The 27,749-nt window shown below is 46.2% G+C and overlaps 3 protein-coding genes across 4 annotated transcripts in view; 2 read left to right on the top strand and 1 right to left on the bottom strand.

Annotated features, from left to right (window-relative positions):
- Nucleotides 1-25,413, bottom strand: part of GLIPR2 (GLI pathogenesis related 2) — a 62,093-nt gene extending 36,680 nt beyond the window's left edge. The window contains exon 1 of one of the 2 annotated variants that reach the window (XM_044452880.1): nt 25,313-25,413. The gene's annotated coding sequence lies outside the window, so the exon portion shown is untranslated. The remainder of the gene's footprint in view (nt 1-25,312) is intronic. The other variant, XM_044452896.1, reaches the window with a different exon arrangement.
- On the top strand, nt 11,927-13,426 carry LOC123017628. The gene is made up of 2 exons (XM_044419113.1): nt 11,927-12,161; nt 12,531-13,426. The coding sequence occupies exons 1-2, from the start codon at nt 11,927-11,929 to the stop codon at nt 13,424-13,426; spliced, it is 1,131 nt and encodes a 376-aa protein (XP_044275048.1).
- LOC123017623 (zona pellucida-binding protein 2-like) overlaps nt 14,211-27,749 on the top strand; it is a 44,846-nt gene continuing 31,307 nt past the window's right edge. The window contains exon 1 of the mRNA XM_044419108.1: nt 14,211-14,337. Coding sequence (XP_044275043.1) covers nt 14,211-14,337 — 127 coding nt within the window. The remainder of the gene's footprint in view (nt 14,338-27,749) is intronic.

Below are 27,749 nucleotides of genomic sequence, written 5' to 3'. Positions count from 1 at the left end.
TAGTTCTGCCAGCAATTCTGTTGCATCCTTAGTTGCAAAACAGAATCAGGAGTTGACTAGGGCCTTAGACATGATCATTCCTGAGCGTCTTCTCCATCCCGCTTCCAAATGAGCTTCCTGGTATGCAGAGGAGCTCCAATGTATGAAGCAAGAAGGATGATGACTAGAGGACCAATGGCGGAAATCTAGACTCATCTCTACTTTATAGAGAACATCTTTGCTCCTATAGGGTGGTGAGACAAGGAGTGAAAAGGGTTTTTTCTGCTCATATCACGAGAGCTGTTTCAGGTGGTAAGGGATTTGTCTCACGCCCCAATACTCCCTAGCCTATCTTTAGCAACATCAGTTGCTCACTGCTATGCTTTTAACAACCATTTTGCAGATAAAACTTCTCAGGTAAGAGGTGAGCTTGATGCAAATGTGGAGGTAGAGATCAACACAGAGGTGTCCAGAGACTCCATGCATGGGATTAATCCTGGATCAATTTCAATTTGTAAGTTCCGATGAAGTTGACAGGCTGCTTGGACTCATGAGAAAAACCACTGTCCTCTTAATCTTGATTTGGTCACTCTAGTGTATGATCTATGACTCATAACTGATTTGAAGAGTGAGTCCCTGTTGGTTCTGTTGGATCTCTCAGCAACCTTCAATGCTATCAATCCTAATATTGTTCTTGATCTTCTGACAGAGTTGGGAACTGGAAGCACTGCTTTGCAGTGGTTCTGTTCCTACTGCTCAGGTCAGTTTCTGATGGTGATGCTTGGAGACTGTTGCTCCTTTAAGAAGGAGCTCAGTCCTGGAGTCCCACGGGTCTCCAATCTGTCTCTGATGCAGCTCAGTGCTACATGAAGCCACTGAGCAAGATCATCTGGAGGAGTGGCACTGGATGTCATCAGTATGCTGATTGACACCCAGATCTACTTTTCCTTACCATCATCTGCTGCTTCTTCTAGAAACAGAGCCTCTCATCTAAATGACTGTCTGAAGCTGGTAATATGATAGATGAGAAAGAAAAAAAAAACACTAGAGTTCAATCCAGACAAAATAGGGGTGCTTGGTGTTAAGTGTCCAAATCCAGGATCAGCGATGTGTCAACTGGTTCTAGATGCCTGCCCCGCAAAGACGATGCTCACAGTTTGGGGATGCTACTTGACCCAGCCCTTCAGATGCCAGCTCAGACATAAGCTGTGGTCAAAAGTGTCGGCTATCAGCTTCAGCTGATTCACCAACTGTGTCCCTTTCTGAAGGGGAATGACTTAAAAACAGTAGTGCATGCATTGGTAACTTCTAGACTTGATTTCTACAATGCACTCTACATGCTTGTGCCTACTCCGGAAACTGCAACTAGTACAAAATATGGCAGCCAGGCTGGTCTCTGGGACATCATGAAGAGATAATATCACCTAGTTAAAAGTCTTTGCACTGGTTGCCAATGCATTTTCAGATATGGTACAAGGTGTTGGTAATTAAATTTAAAGCCCTTCATGACTTGGGTTCAAAATACCTTCAGAGACATTCACAATGAAATAGACGGTTAAATTTCTATTGTGATCTACCTGATATATTTATCAAGCTAAAGAAATTTGCTGCAGGCATGTTCACAGTCTTTGGCATCACATAAATCTGTGAACAAACTTTTTCCGAGATGAACATTGTGAAATCCAAGGTCAAGACTGATAGATGTGAAAGGATGATTTGAAACAAGTGAGCAGTAAGATTTAAAAGGTAACAAGACTACTTGGCCTAAAGGAGGGGAGGGGCTAAAATCAGGTAGCACAAAGTATGGGAAAACAGGTACATAGGCAGAAGGGCCAAATACTTCCTGATTGTTTATTGACAAGCTTGGCAGAACAAAATAAGCCTATCGTAGTTCACCAGGGGCAGGGCTGGATTGGGAAGAAGGGCCGGCATTGGAGAAGCATGGAGTAGGCAGGTGGGAAAGATTGTGAACTCCCAGTACCCCAGCCAATGAGGGGAAAGGAGGAGGGAGAAGTGGCTGGGTGCAGGGCATAAAAAGGGGATGTTAACATGTGCTTGGGTGATCAGGAAATTGGGAAGGAAACCATTTTTTCTGTTCCCTTTGTTGCAATAAAGTTTTAAAAAGAACTCTCTGCAGGCTTGGTATATTTTTCTCTTCCGAAGGAAAGGAAAGAGCATTCGTAACAAAGACTTACACATGAATACTTATATGACATTTTAAGGGTGTCTGTCACAAACCTTGACTTGTACATTGTCTTAGCTAACAGAAAACAGCATGTGACTAAATAAAAGGATTCCACAGTAAAATATTTTCCAAAATAGATTGCATTCAATTCAACATCTCTTCACTGACCTCTGAATGTTTACTTTTGATCTGAATTGATAAGTTAATAATATTGTTACATTTTGATTTAAGATGTTGCCCTTTAAACATTGGACACTCTAATCTGGCCCCATGTCCAGGAAGGTTGGGAACCAATGAGTTAACTTGATAGATTTTTAACTTTTTTTATTTGTAGGAAACATAGAATGATAGGAAGGAACAGCTTATAAATAACTTTAAATCATAGAGAAACAGTAGACAGATTATTTTCTCCCTTTTTTATCATACTAGAACTTGGAGTCACCCAATTGAAGGTGAATAGTACTAAATTCAGAAAAGACATCAGTAAGTACATCTCTCCACAATACCTAGACTCTAGGTCCTAGAGCTATATTCATAGAAACAGAGCGCGTCAGAAGGTTCTCCCGGGCCATTTAGTCTGACCCCTGGCTCCACCCAGCTCTGCTCACGACATGCCCACCATGAGCATGTCCAGCCTATCTTTGAACACCCTCACCAATGGGGCCTCAACCACCTCCCATGGAAGCCCATTCCATACCCTCGGGGTCCTAACTGTCAGGAAGTGCTTCCTGGCATCTAAATGGAACCTTGGTTCCCTGCGCTTTGCTCCGTTGGAGCGCGTCCTGCCTTCCTCTGCAGGGGAGAACAGGTCTCTACCCATCTCCATGTGACATCTCCTCACATACCTGTATGTCGCCAACAGATCCCCCGAGTCTCCTCTTCTCCAGGCTGAAGAGACCCAGTTCCCTCAGTCTCACGTCATACCCCATCCCCTGCAAACCGGCCACCAACCTTGTGGCCCTACGCTGCACTGACTCTAACCTGGCTATATTCTTTCTGTAACAAGGGGCCCAAAACTGAGCACAATACTCCAGTTGTGGGCGCACCAGAGTCGTGTAGAGTGGTAGTAATACCTCTCTCAATCTAGAAGCCACACTTCTGACTATGCAACTAAGGATGGTGTTCGCCCTCTTGACCATTGCATCACACTGCTGACTCATGTTTAGCCTGCAGTCAACCAGTACCTCGAGGTCCCTTTCACAAGTGCTGCTCTCCAGACACTTGTCACCTAACCTGTACTTATGATACCTATTCCTATGCCCCAAGTGCAAGACCTTGCACTTATCCACATTGAATGCCACCCTGTTGTCCCCTGCCCACTTCCATAGTCTATCCAGATCCTTTTGGATCTGGAGTACCTGCTCCTCAGTTGTGGCCACTGCCCCAGTTTTAGTATCGTCTGTGAATTTGAGTAGCAGATTGTTCACCCCTTCTTCCATGTTATTTATGAAAAGATTAAACAGGGTTGGCCCCGGGACCAAGACCTGGGGGACCCCACTTGTCACTGGCCGCCATCCCAATGATTTCCCACTAATGGTTACCCTCTACTTTCAGTCAGCCAACCATGCCCTAATCCACCGGACTGTGCTTTGGTGTATCCCAAAACTCCTCAGTTTCTCCACCAGTTTCTCCATCATGGGGCACTTTGTCAAAGGCCTTGCTGAAATCCAGGTATACCACATCCACTGCATCCCCTCCATCTAGCCATCTCGAAACCTTGTCATAGAATTCCACAAGGTTTGTCTGGCAGGACCTGTTTTTGTGGAAGCCGTGTTGTGTGGCCACCAGCCTCCCTTCCAGCATCACTAGATCTCTCTCTATTATGAGCCTTTCCATTGTTTTTCCTACAATGGGCGTAAGGTTAACTGGTCTGTGATTCCCCATGTCCCTTCTACTACCCTTTTTGAAAATTGGGACCACTGATGCCACCCTCCAGTCCTCTGGAACTTCAGCCGTTCTCCACGAGACCTCAAAAATGGAGGCCTCTGGGCAACTCTCAAAGTACTCTCGGGTGTAACCAGTCAGGGCCTTTGTAATGTCCAATGCCCTGAGGAGCCCCTCGACTTCTAGAGGGGTGACTCTAATCTGTGCCCCTAAGTCCCCGGCCTCATCTAATCTCCTGTGCGGATCTCCCCCATCCAGCTTTAGGGAGGACACAGAGGCAAAATAGTCATTTAGCATCTGTGCCTGTTCCCTCATATCAGTCACTGGATCTCCTTCCTCCTTATTTAGTGGTCCCACCACTTGTCTCCCCTTCCTCTTCCTATTTACATGCTGAAAGAAGCCCTTTTTGTTGCTCTTGATATTCTTGGCAAGTCTCAGATCGTAATCAGCCTTGCAAAGAATCCTTCTACAATGGGCCTCCTCCTCCCGGTATACACTTTTGTTTATTTGCCCCAGTACCCATTTCCTACTGAGGTTCTTCTTGGTTCCTCTTTCGTCTAATCCCTTTAATCACCTCCTTTCACATTCATGGCAGCGTTCTGCTCCGCCTCCCCACCTTACTGACTAGAGGTATTGTCAAGGCTTGTGCCTCCAAAACCTCCTTTTTGAGTGCTATCCACCCCTCCTCAACTCGCTTACCTTCCAGTAACCTATCCCAGGAGACTTTCCCCAGTCTGGCCTTCAGTTGGCCAAAGTTGGCTCTCTTGAAGTCCCAGCTTCTAGTGCTTGACCTGCTGCACGTCCCCAGTCCCCTGATGTCAAAGGATGGAGTGATCACTTGCATCCAGGGCTCCCCTAATCTGGACTTTCATCTATCAGCTCCTCCCTATTGGTCAAGACCAAGTCAAGGATGCCCCCCCCCCTTGTCGCCTCTCAGACCCTTTGTGTGAAAAACCACCTCTATAACTTCTAGGAAGCGACGTGACCTCGCTGTTACCACTGAGTGAGTCTCCCAACTAATATGCGGGAGATTGAAATCTCCCATAATTACTGTGTCCCTCTCCCAAGATATCCTTAGAATCTGGCCTGTCAGGACATCATCCAAGGTCTCAAGTTGACCTGCGGGGCAATAACATACCCCCACTGTCAGGTCTCTTTCCCTGTCAAAACTCCTAAGTTTCACCCAGACTGCCTCTACAGAATCCCCATCTGTGTTGCATTCTATCTCACTGCATCCTATCCCTTCCCTGATATATAAAGCCACGCCCCCACCCCTCTTTCCCTTCCTGTCCTTTCTAAAAAGGTGATACCCTTCTATGTTCACATTCCAGACTTGCCTTTCATCCCACCAAGTTTCTGTGATCCCCACCTGATCATACCGTCCTATTCCCAGGAGAGCTTCAAGCTCTTCCTGCTTATTACCCATGCTCCTAGCATTAGTGTACATGCACCTCAACTCCTTCCCACCACTTCCTTTCCCTGGAGTTCCCAGCCTCCTCCTTCCTCCCATCCTCCTTGATACCTGGCCCCTCTCTGTAGGAGTCCTGTCAGTCCCTGCAGTACTTCTAAAACCCTGCTTCCAGAGCCCTGGATCCTCTCCTCACACTTATCCAGTGCAGACACGTTTCTGGGGGGCCTGAACCCTGCCCCCACCCCCCGGCTCAGTTTATACTCTTCTGGACGAAGCTTGCTAGAGCATCTCCAAAGGACCTTTTCCCCATCCTCATGAGGTGCAACCTGTCCCTTGCCAGAAGTCCATTGGCAAGAAACCGGGTGCCATCGTCAAGGAACCCGAAGCGTTCCTTCTGGCACCAGACCGTAAGCCAATTGTTTACCTTGGAGACCCTCCTGTCCCTTCCTGGCCCAAATCCCTGGACTGGTAAGATTGACGAGAAGGTCACTTGGGCCTTTAGCTCCCTGAGTTTCTTTCCCAAGGTCTCAAGGTCCCTGGTGATCCCGGCCATGTCATTTGTGCCCACATGGATCACCAGGAGCGGCTGGTGACCCCCAGAGCAAACAATATGCTCCACTCTGTCCTTCATATGCTGAATGCGTGCGCCTGGCAGGCACCAAACCTCCCTTGTCTCCAGGTTGGGATGGCACACTGCCACCTCAGTGCCCCACAGCAGGGAGTCCCCAACAACAATCACCCGCCGCCGTGTCTTCCCAGTGGTGGGAGGCCCTGCCCTGGCCCTTGCCTCTCCTGCAGTGGCCCCCTTGCCACCTGACGTCCCAGGCTGGGGGTCCTGCTGGTTCCCCAATGCCTCATCAGCCCCAGCCTCCCCAAGCGGAGAGAACCTGTTTCCCAGCTCCAGATTGGTGCCAGGAGAAGGAGAAGGCTGTGCTGGCCTCCTCCTGTGGGTGACATGCCTGCATGTCTCCCCGGCTGCTCCTCCTGTGGCCTCTCCCTCTGTCCAGAGGAGGGCTGCTCCCAGGAGGCCTGAAGAGCTCTCTTGGCCCTCAGGCACCTCAACTCCTCCTCTAGCAGGGTCACCATCTTGCACCGAGGGCAAGTGTATCCCTGCCTCTCCTGGGGGAGAATGGTGAACAGGTTTCAACTGTCACAGCGGACAGCAACACCCGTGACTCCTGCCAAGGCCATCTCCTGGTCTGCCATTGGCATCCCTTCTGAGACCTTACCTTGGTCCCCCACCTTGTCTGTCATGCAGTTCCCCTCACTTGCCCAGTTTTCCCAGACAAACCCCCCCACACACACACACACACAAGGATAAAATAAAATTTAAATTGGAGGAAAAACAAAGCAAAGTGCAGCACAGCACCAAAAAAAAAAAAAAAGGAAATCTGTGTTAACGCTATTTAGAGTAGACCAGCCTTCCCCAAACTGATGTCCTCAGTATGTTTTGGACTTTCTATCAGCCCCGGTGTTAAAAAACACTCTTTCCATTCCGTCGGAAGATAAAAATATCCCAGGCATGCAAAGAGTTCTTTTTAAAACGTTATTGCAATGAAGGGAACAGAAAGGAACAATTTCCTTCCCATTCTTCTGTTCACCTGAGCACATGTTCTCATACCACATTTGAACCCTGCTCCCAGCCGCTTGTTCCCTCCTCCTTTCCCCTAATTTGCTAATAGGGTACTGAGAGTTACATTCTTTCCGCCCGCCTACTCCGTGCTGCCCCAACACCAGCCCTTCTTCCCAATCCAGCCCTGCCCCTGGTGGGCTACAATAGGCTCATTTTGTTCTGCTCAGCTTGTCAATAAACAATCAGGAAGTATTTGGCCCTCTTGCCTATGTGCCGGCTCTCTCACACTCTGCGTGCCCCCCCCTTCTTTTCTTGCTGAAAAGGGAGTTTTCTCACTCCTCCTTTCTTTCTCTTTTCATTCCCCTTGTTCCAAATCACGTCCCCCACCCTTTTCCTATCAATTCCCCCATTTTCTTTTTCTTTTATTTGACCTGATTTGGAACAACCATTCCTAGTCTTTGAACTTTGCCACCATACTTCGGATCACGTCCTCCTTGTCTGTGGATTTTTCTGAACATATTGTCTTACTACCTGGGGTGCAGGTCATCAGACACTTTAGGCAAAAACAGCAGATTATATTTACAGCTATCATCCCTAATGTGAAAACAAATAGGTGTTTCAGCCATGATAAGTCGGGAAGCCATGACGTCAGCCACTCCCCTGTTCCTGACGCCTGTTTATTTAATCCCTGTTATTACCTGTTGGATCACCATTAAGTTTTCATAGATATCTGTTGTGTTTAGACCCATTTTACAGGTGTGTCCAATCACCCCACAGGCTCCTCCTTTTGCTGCTAACACATAGTCCAGAGCCACCCTATTCTGTTGTGTATAGTTTTCCATTTGTTGCATCTCTCCAGCCAGCTTCCCTAGTGCTTGCATAGTAGCATTCCCAAGAGCCACCATGGCACAGGCGGTTTGCTCCTGAAAACGTGCTAGGTATACGTGGGTAGATACTGCAAAGGAGGCTTTTCCAATCCCTGTCATCTCTCCTTTCGTTGGAATTGTCAGCTCCTTTCCTGCACAGTGCTCCTCCGTCACTGGTATGTCTTTGGCACAACTCTGTGAATAATGAATGACCCTAGTAGGGCACATCTCCCAATTTTATTATTCCTACTGCCACTCCTGCACCTTATGATAACTGGAGAATCTCTCCCACACCTCTAATAAAAAAAAATATTCTGGAAGGGTTACACACCCCTCCTTACATACACAGGTGCCAACCCAGTGTAGCATGACTGCTTTCCAGTATCCATTGGGCCTCCTCTTGTGATCTGAGATATATCACACTTCCATCCAGTCATGTTAACCAGTAGGAGACTCCAATCTCCTCAAACTGGAGCCCTGAGCACACACTCATTCACCTTTATGGTCCACCTGTAACAGTCCCTGGTACATCCCCATTTTACACATTTAGCTTCCTTTTTCAAAACCCTCCCCTCTCACCATAGATCCTCTAACCTTTGAAAAGAGGCTCTCTATGCCATTTTTGACTGCCTCATTGAGTCCTCATCTCCCGGTTCATTCCCCAAATTCCTCCTCACTCATATCTAAAATGCCCCCAAATTATCTGATGGGGCCTTTGATGTCCAAAAGTGAATTCCCCCTTATTTCCCTTTGCCAACAAGCATCAGTGGGCATCCTTGATGTATTGCTGCATGGCTCTCCACTCTGGATTAGCCACCCACACTTGCTCTATCCCTGCTTCCACTGTAACCCAGCTGTAAAATTTCCACTGAGGCACAGGGATCACTATGTGCTCTGGCATGCAAACGAGGCGATAGCAATGCTGTCTATCTGGCAGCATTATCTGCCCTACCTGATCAGCAAAACAATGGCCCCAGCAGCCCCTATACAAGCCACCAATTCCCATTCTCTTAAACCAACAGCCAATACCAACAGAGATCTGACCCCCTCTCTGCCAGGATTTTCATATTTCTCCAACAGTTCTCCCCTTTTGTGAGCAACCAAACAAATTAGCCAGTTCAGATAACTCCAGGTGCCTCCTCTTTCTCAGGAAGCAGCTTATACCCATGCAGTTCAGATAGGAATAGTCAAACCCCTTGATCTCTTTGCCCTTTAGGCTGCAAGGAACTCAGTGCCAGCCAGCTCTCACCTTTAACCTGCTCCCCTGCATTTTTGCAGTGCTGTTATCCAATCTGTTTTGAGGCCTTGTTCCTTTGCTCCCTAGGCCCCTCCTTTTGACCCATTGACCTAAAGATATCATCCTCACTGGGGCTGAGACCCCCATGATGATGAATACCCTGTCTAAGGCCACCATTCCTTTTTGGTCAACAGACTTGGGTTAGCCTGCTTTGCAAGGTGGGAGCAGTCAGGCTGGATGGCCCAATAGGCCTTTCCTGACCCGTTCTGATTACAAAGGGGTAAAGGGGCCAAGGAAAAATGCTTTCCTTGCAAGTTCCTGGGGAGAATTTTAAGGTTCTGGGATACCTTTTGGGTTGGGCTGGCTGGAAAAGGAAAAATGGAAAACTACTGTGTATTTGTGTGTGTGATGGGAATCCCGCCTAAATAAAGGGGGGTGGGAGGTGTTGGAAAAGAGGCCTGAATAAATCTTGTTTAAACCTCAGGATAAAAAGGGGTTTTTTTTGGAAAAGAAGCATAGTGCAACTCAGGAATCCATTTAAAAATGTCAAACTATGGATGTTTCTCCCCCTCTCTGTGTAGAGACAGAGGTTGCTGATGGCCTCCAGGGCTCAGAAGATTCTCATCGACAGCAGATGCTAAATGCTGCCAAGAAGCTCAACCAAAGATCCAAGGACGCAGGATGGCGGGTTTGTGGCATGGTAGAAGGGGGGAGCGAAAATCCTAAGTTCTTCCTGAAAAATGTAAAAAGTGGGGCTAAATCCACAGTTCCAATGTCCCGAATGTATTTTGATTGCTCCGAGGATCGGGATGATGCCCCCCAGTCACAGCTTATCCTCTTCGAGCATATCCAGGACCAGCAAGGGGGCCACCGTTGGTGAGGGTACATATACCTTTTAGCCTCAGTGAGACTGCTGCGTTTAAAAGCTCTTTGCCTGAAATTCGGGAAGACGCTCAGAAGTGGTGTGATATGTTGAGTAACATCTTCTCCATGTACGAACCCACACATGGGGATTGTGATTGGCTATTAAAAGGTATTTTGCCACCAGCGGATGTACACTGGATCCTGGAACATGCTCGTCGGGGGCCAAATGATCAGCCGCCTCACCAGGGATCCCAATGGCCAGAACCAGTCAACTACTTCTCCCCTCCCTTGACGGATGCTCAGTTTTTGGCTCTGCAAGAACATCGTGTTGGGCTCCTAAATGCGGTAAGCAAGGCGTTTCCCAGAAAAATTAGCTGGGAGAAGCTGCAAGCCTGCCTTCAAAAACCTGGAGAGTCCCCCATCAACTTCCAGACTCGATTCTTAAATGCCTTCTCTCAATATACTGGCATGGACCCCACAAATGAAGCCCATCGGGCACTGGTGGTCTCCACCTTTGTTACAGGGCTTCTGCCCCATTACCAGAGCCAGGTATGGGAGAAGGTACTCGGCTGGCAGGGACAGAGCCTCTTCCAATTGATGCCTGCACTACTACAATTTTGGGGAAATGCCCTGAGAGAAGAAGAGGCAAAGTACTCCTTGGCTGTAGTACAACTGGAAAGGTTCCAGAGGGGACCCCAGCCCAGATTTCCTTCAAGTTCCCGGCGACGAGCCTCGCCACAAGCTATCCTCTGCCACCATTGCCAGAGACCAGGACACATGCGAGCTCAATGCCGAGTCCGGTTATCTCCGGTCCGGGACTTCCCACGAACCACTCCTGCTCCGGAGGAGCCTACAACCGCTGCAGTTGCTGCTGCTCATCCAGCCCATCAAATTCCAGACACACCGCCTCCCCAGGGACAGTTTGTACAAGCGCAGGAAACCCAATGATGGTAATCTGGAGGTTTGGCACTGGGAATTCCTGAACCTTACCTCTCCCTCTCTCTGGCTCTTCTCTCCCTTTTCTTGTAGATACTGGAGCAACCTTTTCCACTCTTTCTGATAACCTTCCGGGTCTACAGGCGGGGAGGGGGACTCAAACTGTTATGGGAATGATGGGAACCCCAGTCCAGTGTCAAATCTCTGAACCAGTACGGGCACGATTGGCCCATTGACCGTAGACCATTCCTTTCTATTGTCTCCTTCCACTCCTGTTAATCTGCTAGGGAGGGATCTCCTTTGTAAGCTCGGGGCCACAATCCACTGCAACCCCGATGGGGTTTTTGTGGATATGCCTCAGATGTGCCTCCCTTCTTTGCTTATGATGATGACAGACCCAGGAAATGATCATCAACTAGTTGATTTGTTTAAAAGGGTACCCGAGCTGGCAGCTGTTCCAGCTCACATATAGGCTACATGCCCCAATGAGACCGGTCTCTTAAAAGTGGCGCCTGTAAAGATCAAATAAAAATCCAATTTGCCTTGGCCAAAAGTGAAGCAATATCCTTTGTCTAAAGAACAGATGGAAGGCCTCGATCCCTTCATACAAGATCTAGAGGCTCAAAGGATCATAAAAAGGGGCTCTTCACCTTGCAACACCCCGATACTGGTGGTAAAGAAAGAAGGGCGGTTCGATTCACAGGGCCGCCCTGTTTATCGTCTGGTACAGGATTTACGAGCCATTAATCAGTTTGTTATTCCCATCACCCCAGTTTGTTATTCCCATCACCCACTACTGTTTTGTCCTCAATCCCTGCTGATTCAGCATTTTTTAGTGTTTTAGACTTATGTTCTGCATTTTATTCCATTCCATTACATGAGAACTCACAATTCCTTTTTAGTTTAATTTTTCGGGGCATTCAGTTCTTGTGGCAATGAATTCCACAAGGATTCTGTGACTCGCCAACCATTTTTTCCACAAGCCTCAAAAATGATCTTACAAGATTTTCAGACCCTTCAGGGATCTGCCTTGATTATGTACATAGATGATTTGCTGGTTGCTTCTACAACCTCTGCGGCTTGCAAAACGGACACCTTAGCCCTGCTTATCTACTTGGCTGAAAAGGGGCTTAAGGTTTCACCTAAAAAACTCCAGTTTTGCCAAAATAAAGTGACCTACTTGGGCCATGCTATCTCCAAAAAGGGCAGAGAGGTTTTGCGCACACGTATCGAGCCTATCCTTCAGCTCCCCGAGCCTTGAACTAAGAAGGATCCGAGGCAATTACTGGGGCTGTTTGGATATTGCCGGCAGTGGATTCCTGCTTTCTCCCAAATAGCTAAGCCACTAACTGAGCTACTACATGATTCTCAACCTGATCCACTGATGTTTTCCCAACTAGCCCGGGATGCTTTAAAATCTCTCAAGCAGGCGATCGCCTCACCGCCTGTCTTGGCGCTGCCCGATTATAACAAGCCTTTTCATCTTTTCTGTCATGAGCAGCTTGGCACAGCGAGTGGAGTGCTGACCCAGCCTTTTGCAGATTCTCTTCATCCGGTCACTTATTTTTCTTGCCTCTTAGATCCTGTTGCATGAGGACTGCCTGAGTGCTTGCGCTCTGTGACAGCAGCGGCCCTTCTGGTAGAAAAGGCTCAAGCCCTCACGCTGGGTCATCAAACTTTCCTCCATGTCCCCCACTCTGTTGAAGCAATCCTCTCTGTCCATAAGACCCAGCACCTCTCTGTGCGGAGACAGACATCTTATGAACAGGCCCTTCTTTCAAACCCCGCTATCTCATTGGGCAGATGTGATCTTTTGAATCCTGCTACTCTGCTTCCTTACTCCGATTCAGAGGAGATTGAACATGATTGTTTGGAGGTTATTGATCAGGATATGCGTCCTCACCCCGATATGAAAGACACCCCCATATCTAACCCGGATCTAATCTTTTTCACAGACAGCTCCTGCTACCAAGATGCTAACGGAACGCTTCATTCATCTTACGTGGTAGTTTCTCCTGCCTCAATTGTAGAGGCTTATCTCTTGCCTGGGGTACGATCAGCTCAGACAGCTGAGCTTGTGGCGCTTACACGAGCTGCCACTCTAGCTTCTGGCTCATCCGTTAACATTTTCACTGACAGTAAGTATGCATTTGGCATCTGCCATGCTACAGGTCGACTCTGGAAGCAACGTGGATTTCTTACTTCCACAGGGTCCTCTGTATCACATGGACATTTCATTGCTGCCCTTCTTGATGCCATCCAACTCCCTTCTGAAATCGCAGTCGTCCATTGCAAAGCCCATACCGGCCAGTCTGACTTTGTCTCTATTGGAAACGCTTCTGCTGATCATGCGGCAAAAGCTGCATCTGCTCTCTGTCCTTTTCAACTTCTTTCCACTTCCGAGCTCGTTCCTCTTGATGCATCTGTTCTTAAAAACACTCAAAAATGCGCGCCAATGGACGAGGTACAGCTCTGGGAACAGGAGCAATGAGAGATTCTCAAGGGCTCCTCCGGAGCCCTGGGGGCTCTCTTTTCCTCCCCAAAGCCGTTTATTTCTGGCTTGCTCATATGGCCCATCAACAGGCACATATGAGCAAACGGGGAATCGTCAGATTCATGGAACCCTATAAATGTCCAGGAAAGACTGATCTTATTTCAAAAATTGTTCAGCAATGCACCATTTGCCAAATAAATTCCACTCAAGGGGGAGCTAAGGTCCAGGCAGGACACCTCGAAAGGCCCACTATCCCAGGTAGCTGTTGTGTCCCGCGGTTTTACTGATGAGACCAGAGGCCAGTTGGAATTTTCGAGAGGAGCTTTATTACCTGCGCAGGGACCAACACTTGTGAGAGTGCAGTCTCGAGCAGAAGGAAAGCAGAGTTTTTATACTCTTTTACAACGGACGGCTATGCAGGTGCTTGAATAACAGCGAACAATAGGGGAAACCCACTGAGCCACATCTGCACATTTTTCATGCTAAAGCAAGCGAGGGTACAAGGGCGTAACGTCTGCGGTTATGCTGGAGCGTAGCCTGCTTTGTTGTCAGCCTTGCGTAGCGTGCACATTCGTTGGGGTTCTTGTTCTCACGCGAACAGGACACCCTGATCATGCTTTTTACCCGTGACGAGCCATGCCCTGGCTGCATGTTCGAGTAAGAGGGGGGTTACAACAGTAGCTGATGGCAGATGGACTTTATGGAGCTCCCTATGGCATAAAGGTAAGCGATTCTGCTTGGTATTAGTCTGCATGCTTACGGGGTGGCCGGAGGCGTTTGCATGCGGAAGAGTAGGTGCAAGTGCGGTTGTCAAAGCACTATTACACCATGTGGGGCCCCTTTTCGGTATACTCGAACACCTGGAATCCGACCTTGGATCTCACTTCACTGCCACAATCTACCAACAGGTATGTAAAATTTTGAGTATACCCTTTTGTTATCACACTCCCTATCATCCCCAGTCATCAGGTCAGGTAGAAAGGATGAATGGAACTATTAAAAATTCTTTGGCAAAACTTGTGCAAGCTACGGGACTCCCGTGGCCAGACGCTTTGCCGTTGGTCTTGATGAAGATCAGGGCACAGCCAAGAGGCAAAGATAAATTATCACCATTTGAGTTAATGTTTGGGCGAAAAATGAACACAGGATTTAATGCACGAGAACTACCAGTCATTCAGGAGTTGCATTCAGAACAACTTGTGTATTTGAGGGGATTAGTGTCGGTGTTATCTACTTTGAATCAACAGGCAGAGACAATGGGGAAATCCGCCTGAGGAGCCCTGCCATCCATTCAGGACAGGAGACGAGGTTTTTGTGAAAATCCACCGAAGGCAGAATAGTTTATCTCTGCGCTGGGAAGGTCTGTTCCAGGTTTTGGCTACCACCCACACTGCAGTCCAAATAAAGGAGCGCCCTGCTTGGATTCATGCCACCCAGGTGAAGCTAGCCCAGCCTGGATCCTGGACTGCTACTCCTACGGGCGATCTGAAACTGAAAATCACCAAGAATCCTACCCTGGGGGACATTACTGCTCACCCCACCGGAACTGGGTGAGACGAAGAATCAAGGACACTGATTTGTTAACTAGTTGTGAGGTCTTTTTTTTTTCTATACATTGCTATGGCCGGTATTGCTCTTATCTTTGCTTGTCTTTAGTTTTAAGGAAGCTGCTGCAGGCAAAAGCTACCTTCCTCCCACTGGGCAGCATCCTAATTCCTTCTATCAGCTCATGATGAATCTTTTGGGAGCAGTAAATGCCTCTGATTGTTGGATCTGTAGTCAGATCCCAGACCATTTGCAAAATGGGCTCCCTCTCAGAGTGGTCCCTTGGAACTGGGCAGACACATGTGTTGGATATCAGAAACAAGCTGCCCTCACCTGGGGAGAGGAAGTCGGACCAACTGCTCCCTCATGGATCTCAATGACACTATACGGCACCCGTCCGCATACACCCCTACCTCTAAGCGTCAAAATGCCTCTAGCCCGATTTTGCTGCATCACCCTCCTCAGGGTCTTTTATGTTATGTATCGGCTGGAACCATATCTGTCATGGGCACTAGCCAGTGTGCGTACTGCCTCTCTTGCTCTGTAAACGCTACCATAGGGAAAAACTGTTTGCACATGTCTCCCAAACTCTGCTCTCCAAACCCCGACGACTCCTGGAGCGAGGCTGCGCCATCAGATAGTTACTACATCTGTGGGCACAGAGCTTATAAGTGGCTCCCCTTCAATTGGGCAGGTTCTTGTTATTTAGGTCGCCTTTTACCTCCTGTACAATTTACCAGTCAGCCTGATTTTTCCAATTTCCGTGCTAGACATGCCCGAGTACCATGCTCTTTTCCTATACTGACTACTAATGATCGAGTTTGGCAAATCATTTTTCCTCAATATGGAGTGGGAAGACTGGGTGCAGTGATCAACTCACTTAGCACTGCTTTTGAATCATTTGTCAATAATACGCTTCCCACCTTACGAGATATGAACAGTGAGCTCCAAGCTCTGAGAAATACCACTGTTCAACATCAACTTGCTCTAGATTTCATATTGGCGGATACTGGGGGACTGTGTGCCCTGATCGGAACTGAATGTTGCACCTATATTCCCGATAACTCAGCTGTTATTTCGGAGTGCATTAACAGTGCTGACAAAGCATATCAACAATACTTGGCTGAAAAAGAGGAGGCGACCAAGGATTTTTGGAGTTGGCTTCCAGGAGTAGGTTTTCTTAAACAGTTCTTAAAGGGATTAGTCATCTGTGCCATGGTTCTCCTGGGATTAGGATTATGTTTTTGTTGCCTCTCAAACTGTTTGCCCATCTGCACCTCCTTGAACTCGATGGGGGAGTTATGTTTCCCTTCCCGATCGGGAAGCCGGCAGCAAGCTCCGGCCCATCTTATGCTGAATACTCTCACGGGGGGGGGGGGGGGGATGGAAGTAGTATTTTGGCCGAGGAAGAATGGGATTGCCTAAATAAGATTTATTCGGTCTAAATACTCTCAGCAGTGTCACCTAGCTTGCGCAGGTGACAAACAGGGGATTGTTGGAAAAGAGGCCTGAATAAATCTTGTTTAAACCTCAGGATAAAAAGGGGGTTTTTTTGGAAAAGAAGCATAGTGCAACTCAGGAATCCATTTAAAAATGTCAAACTATGGATGCCCCCCCCCCCCCGCTATGGGACAAGAGCAGACAGAAAGAATTTGAGGTCTTCATTCAGTCAAATTCATTCACATTGTAGCTAGCTAATCTCTTTTGGAATTTACCGCTTGACAAGAAGTAGCTATTCGTTATACTTTACTCAGGGTCTCAGACTTCCTGAATGCAACACAAGAGCTTACGATAGCCCAAATTTACATATCTAAGTAGACCCGGAGATGGATCCATGCCTCTGGAAATTACTCCACCGATACGTCAAAATCGCCTTGTGAGATAGTGTAATCTTATTGTCTGTATGGTTGACTGACATTCCTGTATCTTTTCTCCATATGCTGATCACCGAACTTTATTGTAATACTTGTATTCTGTCCTTAATGGCTCTGTACGGGTGTACGTGACTGAGAGAGTAAAAAATTGCCGGTAGATGGATTAAAGTTTTGCAGCGAGTTTACCTCTGCCTGTCCGGTAACGCCTTATCATGAGTAAACCGTGGGGAACTTAAGATAGACAATAAAGACGTGGAGGTTCATAACAATTGATCTTTCCCACGACCCTGAATTTTATTTCCTCTCACAAATTGAGATTTCGGGATTCTGACAGGGGGTATAATAGTTGTTGTTGCTGTTGTTAGTCATGGTTAATAGGGAGTTCTTGCGGAATTGGGCCTAAAGTTTGGGGCCTTTCAGGAAAGAACTCAAACTCCCTGGAGGTACAGTTGGGGTGAGATTAGAAGGTTGTTTTTGGAGAAGGAACCAGAGTAGGAAGTGTATTTTGGACCAAGAAAGGTGAAGACTGCATCTGAGGGGCTGCAGAGGCTAAATGGGCTGGATTTTCTGAATCCATTTTCCATCAGATATTGCTGCAGTATCAGTTTGTGAAGGAAGGCATGGTAGGGAAGAAGGAAGAGGATTTGTTCAGGAGGAAACACGTGCAAAGGGAAAGCACTGTGTGGTGTGGTTGTAATTTTATGGTTTGGATTGGGATTTTGTAAGCAGAAGTAGAGGCAAGTGAGCAGATGGATTGTGGCAATGAAAGAAAAGGGAGAGGGGAATCCTGCTTATCCTGAAGGGATTATCAGAGAAAGAAAGAAAAGAAAAAGGAAGGAAAAGTGAAGCAAAGATGCAGAAGGGAAGGGTTTTCTTTTAGGTGTTGAGGAGGTTTTTGGAAAAATAGTGGAAATTAGATGGTTGTGTTTAGCAAGCAGCCTGAACAGTGGCAGGCTGGAGTTTAACAAGTGAAGACTGCACATGGAGGCAGCAAAAAGGGAGGGGGTTTGCAGGCCATGTGGACTTAGGCCTTGCAGTCTCCCTCTCACATAAGGACTCCTGTTGGAAGTCCACCTTGTCAGGCAGGTAGTAAATATGTTCTTGGTTTTCTCTGGGCTGATTTGGTTTCTCTACCTGTTGGTATGTGGGGCGTAAGGGCAAAAGGAAAATTGGGCTGGAGGCCATGTGAGGATGCGAGTATGTGAGGTGATGTATTTTTGCAGGAATTCCTTGCTTTAAGTGGGGGGCATGGAGCTTGGTGTGTGAATGGGCTTTTAAAGAGTTTTGGATAAATGGTGGTTGAGTGTGTTGGTACAAAATGGGAAAACATGTAAAGAATGAAACTGCTAAAGTTTTTCATGGAAGCACAAAATGGAGGAGTTGGGAGGGGCCACAAAGGCCATTGAGTTCAAACTCCTGCTGTTGCAGGGTACCATGGTGCACACTTTTCATTTGGGTTAAAAAAAGAGGGTCGGTGTACCTCATTTGCTGAAGAGCACTCCATTACTTAAGGGACAGCAACTGCAGCTTTTTCTGGATTTGGTCTGGCCAGCTGAATTCAGGGAAATGTGTGCTGGAGACTGTGGACTTGACTGTGGGATCCACACAGCCAAGAAAGGGGAATGCTCTGGCAGAAGGTACCACCATTTTGTGAGTGCTGCAGAGGGAGCACACACACAAGAGCCTCTGAGCATGTGCAGAGTTCAAAGTGCTTTGGAAAGTTGGAGCAGTGCTGCTTCCAGCCACGAGTTGGGGGCAGGCTTGCATTGGTTTTCTGGATGGGATCTGGAGTGTCTAGAAAACTCTAAAAGAAAGTGTTGGGATGTTTGAATCTTGAGGGGGGGACAATAAGGGATTGCAACTGAGGTGAGACATTCTTTGAGTGTTCAAAGCCTGTATAGCCTCAGGAAAAAATCTGCATGGGAAGGGATTGGGTTGAAACAAAGAATAGTTGAGCACTCTCAAGGGGGAGGCTGAGGGGAACTTTTTAAGGGAAGGAAACCCAGAAGCAGTATTGAGGGAATGCATTAATTGTTTCTGTTGACTACCAGGAGTTTTGTGTGGAAGGGGGAGGGGTATATATTCTGAACTCTAGGTATACCATCTTGTGGATGTGCCACAACACAAAGAGTGGAGGAAGGGGGTTAATGGGTGGAACTGGGGCTGTTTGGTTGGGTGTGTGTGCGTGCACGTGGGTCTTTTCAAAAACCCCAAGGAGACTACTTGTTGTGGTTTCAATGTTGTTGGTTCAACAAGTGGGTTGTTCCCTTTTCTTTTTTGCAATGTTGCCAAGTATTTTGATCAGGCTCCAAATTTTACAAGGAAAGATAGCTATGGAGGGTGTGTTCAAAAGGAATATCGATGGTGCTAAGGAGAGTTTTCCTTACAGTAACCTCTCTCTCTCCCATCACCAGAGGGACAATTCATGAGAAAATGAAAAAAGGGCCTTCTTGGTAATTGTTCCAGTTCTAGAATTCTCAACCAAGGGAAGCTCTATCATTCCTTACAGTAACCTAATGATTCGGGGTGGGGGGGACTGAGCCCATTTGCTAGCCCCAGGAAATGGCAAGGTTTTTTTATTTTTCTTGCTGTGAGCATAAGCAGTCATGCTCATCAAGATGAACAAACATTGATTATTTGATTGTAAAGGGAGCTAGTTCAAATTGCATATATATGGAATGGATTTGCGACATTTTTGTATTTATGTATGTGGGGAGGGGGTACCATCTGTATAAGAATTTGTGTAATACCATGTTCTCACTGGACAAATGTCATCAGAAGGCACATTTTGCTTTAACCAAGGGAAGCAATGGGTTTGAAGTACACAAGTTCAACAAGGGGTTTCTCTTGTGTGCGCTTTTGACATGGGTAAGATTTGAGTTCAACATCTCAGACATTTTTCTTGAGACTGTGCTGAACAGACTTGTGGGGGGACCAGGCTTGAAAAAGGACAAAGATTTCTCAACTTTCTGTCCAAGCTAACGTGGTTAACCAGTGTCTGTGAAGAAATGTAAAGGTTTTTTTCCTAATCCACCTGTTTTGTGAGCTGTACTTTCCAGACACCAGAGGAACTGGAACTGCAAAGACTGTGATTCTTGTGCTCTGCCTTGCTCTTTGTATCATCCACAAGGAAGCAAAGGACTAACGAGGCAAACGGTGAGAGGAAAGTCCTACAGTCAAGTGTACAGCTGAGTCCAGAAATGGAGTGAAGCCTAGACAATGAAATCTCGAAGAATCGCCTCAAGGGCAAAGCAGATAACTGAACTGGACATTATCATTATTTTCCTTCCACTGGCAGGCAGATACTTTTTTAAATTCAAGTAAGCTTTAACTGTTCCCCTTCACAGATCATTGCCTTGTCGTAGCAAAGGGGCTTGTGTAGCTCAATGAAGCTATGAGCTATGCCGTGCAGGGGCACCCAAGATGGACAGGTCATGGCAGAGAGCTCTGACAAAATGTGATCCACTGGAGAAGGAAATGGCTACCCACTCCAGTATCCTTGCCATGAAAACCCCATGGACAGTACCAAAAGGCAAAAAGATATGACGCCGGAAGATGAACCCCTCAGGTCAGAAGGTATTCAATGTGCTACTGGGGAAGAGCAGAGGGCTAGTACTAGTAGTGCCAGAAAGAATGAAGCAACTGGGTCAAAGCCGAAAGGACATTCAGTTGCAGATGTATCTGGTGGTGAAAGGAGAGTCCGATGCTATAAAGATCTATACTCCATATGAACCTGGAGTGTAAGATCTATGAATCAAGGCAAGCTGGACGTGATTAAACATGAGATAACAAAATTGAACATCAACATCTTAGGAATCAGCGAAATAAAATGAACAAGAATGGGTGAATTTAATTCAGACGACTATCAGGTATACTACTGCGGGCAAGAATCCCTCAGAAGAAATGGAGTAGCCTTCATAGTCAATAAAAGAGTAGGAAAAGCAGTACTGGGATACAATCTCCAAAATGATGGAATGATCTCAGTTGAACTCCAAGGCAAACCATTCAGCATCACAGTAGTCCAAGTCTATGCCCCAACCACTGATGCTACAGAGGCTGAAGCTGACCAGTTCTATGAAGGCCTACACCACCTTCTAGAATTAACACCCAAAAATGATGTCTTATCATCATGAGGGATTAGAGTGCTAAAGTAGGAAGCCAAAAGATAACTGGAGTAACAGGCAAGTTTGGCCTTGGAGTACAAAATGAAGCAGGGCACAGGCTGGTAGAATTTTGTCAAGAGAATACACTGGTCATAGCAAACACTCCTTTCCAACAACCCAAGAGACGACTCTACACATGGACATCGCCAGATGGTCAACAAAGAAATCAGATTGACTATGTGCTCTGCAGCCAAAGATGGAGAAGCTCTATACAGTCAGTAGAAACAAGACCAGGAGCTGACTGTGGCTCAGATCATGAGCTTCTCATTGCAATATTTAGGCTTAAATTGAAGACAGTAGGGAAAAGCACTAGGCCACTCAGGTATGACATAAATCATATTCCTTATGAATATACAGTAGAGGTGACAAATAGATTTAAGGAATTAGATCTGATAAAGAAGCTGCCTGAAGAACTTTGGACGAAAGTTTACAACATTGTGCAAGAGGTAGCAACTAAAACCATCCCAAAGAAAATGAAATGCAAGAAAGCAAAATGGCTGTCTGAGGAAGCTTTACATATAGCTGAGGAAAGAAAGGAAGCGAAAGGCAAGGAAGAAAGGGAAAGATACACCCAATTGAATGCAGAATTCCATAGAATAGCTAGAAGAGATGAGAATGCTTTCTAAATAAACAGTGTAAAGAAAAAGAAGAAAACAACAGAATAGGGAGGAAATCTCTTCAAGAAAATTGGAGATATGAAGGGAACACTTGACGCAAAGATGGGCATGATCATAAAGGACCAAAATGGCAGGGACCTAACAGAGGCAGAAGAGATTAAGAAGAGGTGGCAAGATTACACAGAACTATACAAGAAAGATCTTAATGTTCCTGATAACCACAATGGGGTGGTCACTGACCTCAAGCCAGACATCCTGGAATGTGAAGTCAAATGGGCCTTAGGAAGTCTGAGCAACAACAAAGCTAGTGGAGGTGACAGTATTCCAGCTGAGCTATTCAAAATCCTAAAAGATGATGCAGTAAAAGTGCTACACTCAATATGCCAGCAAATTTGGAAAACTCAACAGTGGCCACAGGATTGGAAAAGGTCAGTTTATATTCCGATCAAAAAGAAGGGCAATGGCAAAGAATGTTCAAACTACCACACCATTGCATGCTACCACATCATTTCACATACTAACAAAGTTATGCTCAGAATCCTACAAGCTAGGCTCCAGCAGTATATGGACCAAGAACTACCAGAAGTACAGGCATGGTTTAGAAGAGGCAGAGGAACTAGAGATCAAATTGCCAACATACGGTGGATCATGGAGAAAGCTAGGGAGTTCCAGAAACACTTCTACTTCTGCTTCATTGACTATGCTAAAGCCTTTGATTGTGTAGATCACAACAAATTGTGGCAAGTTCTTAAAGGGATGTGAGTACCAGACCATCTTATTTGTCCCTTGAGAAACTTGTATGTGGGTCAAGAAGCAACAGTGAGAACTGGACATGGAACCACTGATTGGTTCAAAATTGAGAAAGGAGTTCGGCAAGGCTGTATACTGTCACCCTGCTTATATAACTTAGATGCAGAGCACATCATTGGAAAAGCGGGGCTAGATGAATCACAGGTTGGAATTAAGATTGCTGGGAGAAATATCAACAACCTCAGATATGCAGAAGATACCGCTCTCATGGCAGAAAGTGAAGAGCCTCTTGATGCAGGTGAAGGAGGAGAGTGCAAAAGTTGGCTTGAAACTCAACATAAAGAAAACTAAGATCATGGCATCCGGTCCTATCACTTCCAGGCAAATAGATGGGGAAGAAATGGAGGTAGTGACAGATTTTATTTTCCTAGGCTCCAAGATCACCGTAGACGGGGACTGCAGTCAGGAAATTAAAAGACGCTTGCTCCTGGGGAGGAAAGCTATGGCAAATCTAGAGAGCGTACTAAAAAGCAGAGACATCACTCTGCCAACAAAAGTCAAGGTTATGGTTTTCCCAGTTGCAATGTATGACTGTGAAAATTGGGCCATAAGGAAGGCTGAGCGCCGAAGAATTGAGGCCTTTGAATTGTGGTGCTGGAGAAGACTCCTGTGAGTCCCTTGGACTGCAAGGCGATCAAACCAGTCAGTCCTAGAGGAGATCAACCCTGACTGCTCCTTCGAAGGCCAGATACTGAAGATGAAACCCAAATACTTTGGCCATCAAATGAAAAGGAAGCACTCACTGGAGAAGACCCTAATGCTGGGAACAACTGACAGCAAAACAAGGGGATGGCAGAGGATGAGGTGGCTAGATGGAGTCACTGAAGCAGTCGGTGTGAGGTTAAGTGGACTCCAGGGGTTGGTGGAGGACAGGAGGGCCTGGAGGAATGTTGTCCATGTGGTCGTAATGGGTCGGACATGACTTCTCAACTAACAACAAAGCTTTAACTGTTAGGCTGATGTATTTGCCTGAACTTGGCTTTTCCTAGCGGGCGGCTTATTTATCTATTTATTTAGACTGAGATAGTTATATTTAATTATGCTACATTTTATAAGTATTTCATTATTAAGATCTTGAACACTTCGTAATGGAAACATGGGAAATAAATAAAACATCTTCTGAATGATACTGCATACTTCGTGAAATGAGTATTACTTTTCTCTTAGTTTTTATTTAACTAGGGTTTAGCTACATGTTATCTACAAAAGTATGGAAGAAATCCTTGTGGTTTATTTCCTCGCTATAAAGCAGCATTCAGGGGGCAATTCAGACAGAAAATCTGTGGCTGGTTGCTTATCCTTCCCTAGCTTACCACTAAACATTGTTTGCATTATATGGAACTGGAAATGACAACTCTGGGTGCGGACTGCTAGCTCTGATGTCCAAAAAACCAAAAGTTCAAGATTGTGCAGAACTGCTCAATCAATTGCTCAATTAATTGCTATTAGTATTGATAGCTAAAGAAAATTTCCAGGTACAGTTTATGCTCAAGTGCCAGACACTGGCAACAGAACAGAAGAAAACATTGCCTTCACAGCCCTGGTGATTATCCTGGAAACAGAATCTAAGGATCTTTGGTCTGTCACAGTAAGGGTAAAGATCCTGGTATATCCTTAAAACCACTCTCTATCATACAGACATTTCCCATTTTATGGAGACAACCCACCCCAGCAGCAGAGCAGAAGACTCACCAGTTAGGCTTCCTTTTCCTGCATCAGGAACTCTGTGTGTCTTTTCATCAGTATTTTCCACCACACTCAGAAGCATGGTTTCCTTTGTCAACAAAAGTTCCCTCCATACTCATGTTAAAGTTGTCTTTTGGTAGTAATGTGTGGCTTTCCCAATGTTTCTACCTATAACTCCTATTACCACTCACTACTGGTTAAGCCAGTAAAGGATAGAAACTATAAGATGAACCACCAGAAGGCCACAAATTGCCCATTTCTGCAGTGTACAGGTCAAAGCAGGAACAGAAACTACAGGGACCTGACAAAGCTACAGAGATTCCCAAAAACGAGGATTCCTTGCTCTCCCCTCAAAGAAAAACTTTCCCTTTTCATCTTAGCATAATACCCTTTAATCAAATTTTCCCTTTCTATAAATGTTGCACACTGGACAGTGTTCCTGGGTCATCAGTCCAACCTGTGAATCAGCCTTCCTCCAGATGTGTTGGGCTACAAACCGCAGCCTCATACATCTGGATGTCACCGGGTTGGAAAGTCTGAGATCGATGGTTCTATGCCAGGGGCACACCCTGCGGTATTTGTTTATTATAGCATTATCTCACCCTCTACCTAAAAGGGTACTCATAGACGACCTGGAAGAATTAAAACGGATAACAAAACATAGGCATTCGCTGCCCTCGGGTTTACATTCCGAACGACAGAATACAAAAAGGAAAGGGGGCTCAGAGGGATGAGAAAAAGGACGAATTCTGGCATTAGAGCTGCCAAGCTCCGCAAGTCCCCCACCGATAGCCTGCCCCACGCTCGGTGCTTCTCTCGCAGACGCAGAGTGCCCCTACAAGCTGCGCTCTAGCATCATGGCTAACTCCGGCCGACGCCAACCCCCCACCCGCTCTCATAACCCTCCCGGGCTTCTTTCAGCCTGACAGAACACGCGCGCGAAGAACGAGCGGGAGGCGGGGCCGCGGGCGCGAGGCAAGGGGTGGGGCCGCAGGCCATGGCGGGGGTAACGGTTGCCTTGTTTCAGCGACTCCGTCGGATGCATCTCCCTTTCGCGCTGTTGTGGTTACTGCCCTTCCTCTTTTTTTTCTCAGGAGCCGCCCGTAAGTAACGGAAAGCGGCGGAGAGGAACCTGATAAGTTTTTCCCCCTCATGCCACGAAGCTCCCCAGTCTTATTCTCGTCTTACCTCGCGGGTCCAGCGCCTGTCTGAGGGGGATTGAAACTGTGAAGGAATGGAAGAACTGGCTTTCGTCCCCCACCACGCCCCTTCACCATGCTCAGGGGGTGGAGGCAAGAAATGCTTGAATCAGCAGTCTGGAAAAGAAAAGCTGCCGTCCCCTGATACTACAGGAAGTCTGAAAATGTTTAGAGTCGGTCACCGTTCTCGCGCGCGCGCGCTCTCTCTCGCACGCACAAACATCCAGAGGGAGGCTTTTCAGGCTGTCAAGCGGTCATGAAAGGGAATAGCAGCCTTCCACAATGTGATGCCCTTCGCATCTTTGGAGTACAGCTTCTAGCAGCTTCAATCTGGGCGATGTTTAGGATGATGAAAATTTGTTTATTTATTCAGCTTATATTCCGCTATACTAGTCTGAAGACTCTCTAAGCAGATTACAATATTAAATAAAATAACTCTATTTCATAAAATAATGAGAACCTACTATAAAACAGAAACATGAGAACCAGAAATATGAGAAAGAGAGTTGTAGTCCAATGAATGAGACTTACATTTTACTAACATTGGAAATAACCCAAAACTTTATCAAATTATTCTTAGGCTATCTATGGTACAACCACACTTGGAATACTACAAAAAGGGGAAACCGGTGCAAATGAACTTTAAACTAAGTTCAGAGAAGGGGAAGGGGAAAAGCCATACGGGCATTCAAAATCACTGAAAGGAATCAAATGCCCTTAAGATCATAGGTATTGTGCTGACCATGCAAAAGTATTTCTTTAGTTCCACATTATTTTTTTCCAGCAACAGCTCCAATTGTACAGAAAGGAGAACTGAGTAAAATAACCAACCTCATGAATGAATTTAAAATAATGCCCTCAGAGCAACATGGAAAAATAGTCTTTTGAACTCAGCAGTGTGCCTGCAAAGATGGCTTTGCATGTAGGGCAAGGATGGAGAAAAGGATAGTAATAATAGAAGATTCCCATTTCTCTAAAGTTCATTGAATAGGAAAAGAAAACTGAGTCGTGCACACTAACAAATGAGTGCAAAACAAAGGGATGGGTTTAGCACAATATACTGCCAAAATCCAAATGAAAAGTATAAAAGAAGGGTGTTTTAAAAGTCCAAGTAGGAGTTTACAAAAAGGTAAGCTGTAATCAGAAGAATGTCCCCATTATATTCAGAAGCCCACAACCTGGCCTGGATTCAATGAGCTAGTCTTACACACACACACACACACACACAGACACGGGGGGGGGGAGTTCATTTACACTTTATTATTCTCACACACCCTTTGCAATACCTCCTGTTGCAAGCAGGTGTTTAGAAAACAAGTAAAGCAGAGACAGAGCGTTAAGAACACTAAACACTGCTGCTGCAACAGCAGAATGCTCAGTTCTAATTGAGGAAAGAGAACAATACAATAGCCAGCCACCTGTTCCATTTGATCTAACATAATATTGCAATCCCCTAATTGGCTTGGACTAGATACGCCCATACATGAAAGCTAAACAGTGAGATTCACTAGTAAACTTCCTTGTTTTGGGGAAAAATAAAATGAACACATTGCTTTGGAGCTCTGATCCTTTTGCATGTATGCTGCCTTGCTCTTGAACAGAGGAACAGACAGACTTCTGGTTCCAGGGGACTAGAAATCTCAGAGTGGTGCAGCAGTGGCAACAGCATGACAGTTTGGGGTTTGGGCAGCTTGAAAGTTTAGGCTCTGTTCCCTGCCCCAAATCCTGGCCTGTTCTTGGTACAATGTTTCCTTCCTGCAGCATGCTAGGGGAGAGGAGCAGTAGGCAAAGGAATGGGGACGGTACAGGTGCAGCCATTTATTTATTTAAAACATTTTTATGCCGCCCCCATCGCAACGAAGCCTCGGGGCGGTTCACAACAGAAACAAAATACATAAATAAATAACAATATAACAGTAAAAAAATTATTTAAAAACCTCCGGTGCATCTTGGCTAAAAATTTAAAATCCTATAAATACAAATAATTTAACAATTAAAATAAGTTTTAAATAAAAGCGTCTTAGCCTGGCGCCGAAAAACAAATAATGATGGCGCCAGGCGGACTTCTCTGGGGAGCGCATTCCATAGATGGGGTGCCACCGCAGAGAAAGCCCTCCTCCGGATACTCACCCTCCTAATATCATTCACTGAGGGTTTCCGGAGAAGGGCATCTGTTGCAGATCTCAAGGGGCGGGAGGGCATATATGGAGACAAGCGTTCCTTTAGATATCCAGGTCCCAAGCCGTTTAGGGCTTTATAGGTCATAACCAACACCTTGAATTGGGCCCGAACTTCAATTGGGAGCCAGTGGAGCTGACAGAGAACTGGGGTTATATGAGAACAATGCCCAGTTCCCGTCAGCAACCTGGCAGCTCTATTCTGCACCAACTGAAGTATCCGGACCGTCTTCAAGGGTAGCCCCACGT

Source organism: Varanus komodoensis, unplaced genomic scaffold (assembly GCF_004798865.1).
Source record: "Varanus komodoensis strain SLA01 unplaced genomic scaffold, ASM479886v1 scaffold10, whole genome shotgun sequence".
In the NCBI taxonomy this organism is placed as follows: Eukaryota; Metazoa; Chordata; class Lepidosauria; order Squamata; family Varanidae; genus Varanus; species Varanus komodoensis.
Note: the sequence above shows the minus strand (reverse complement) of the source record. Positions and strands in the feature narration are given on the sequence as shown.

Bases quoted from the DNA above. Each gene is read 5' to 3' on its own strand.
- LOC123017628 (XM_044419113.1), top strand. From the start codon at position 11,927: ATGATCTTACAAGATTTTCAGACCCTTCAGGGATCTGCCTTGATTATG. The intron at 12,162-12,530 runs GTATCGAGCCTA...CTGTTGCATGAG, and splicing joins CAGAGAGGTTTTGCGCACAC to GACTGCCTGAGTGCTTGCGC.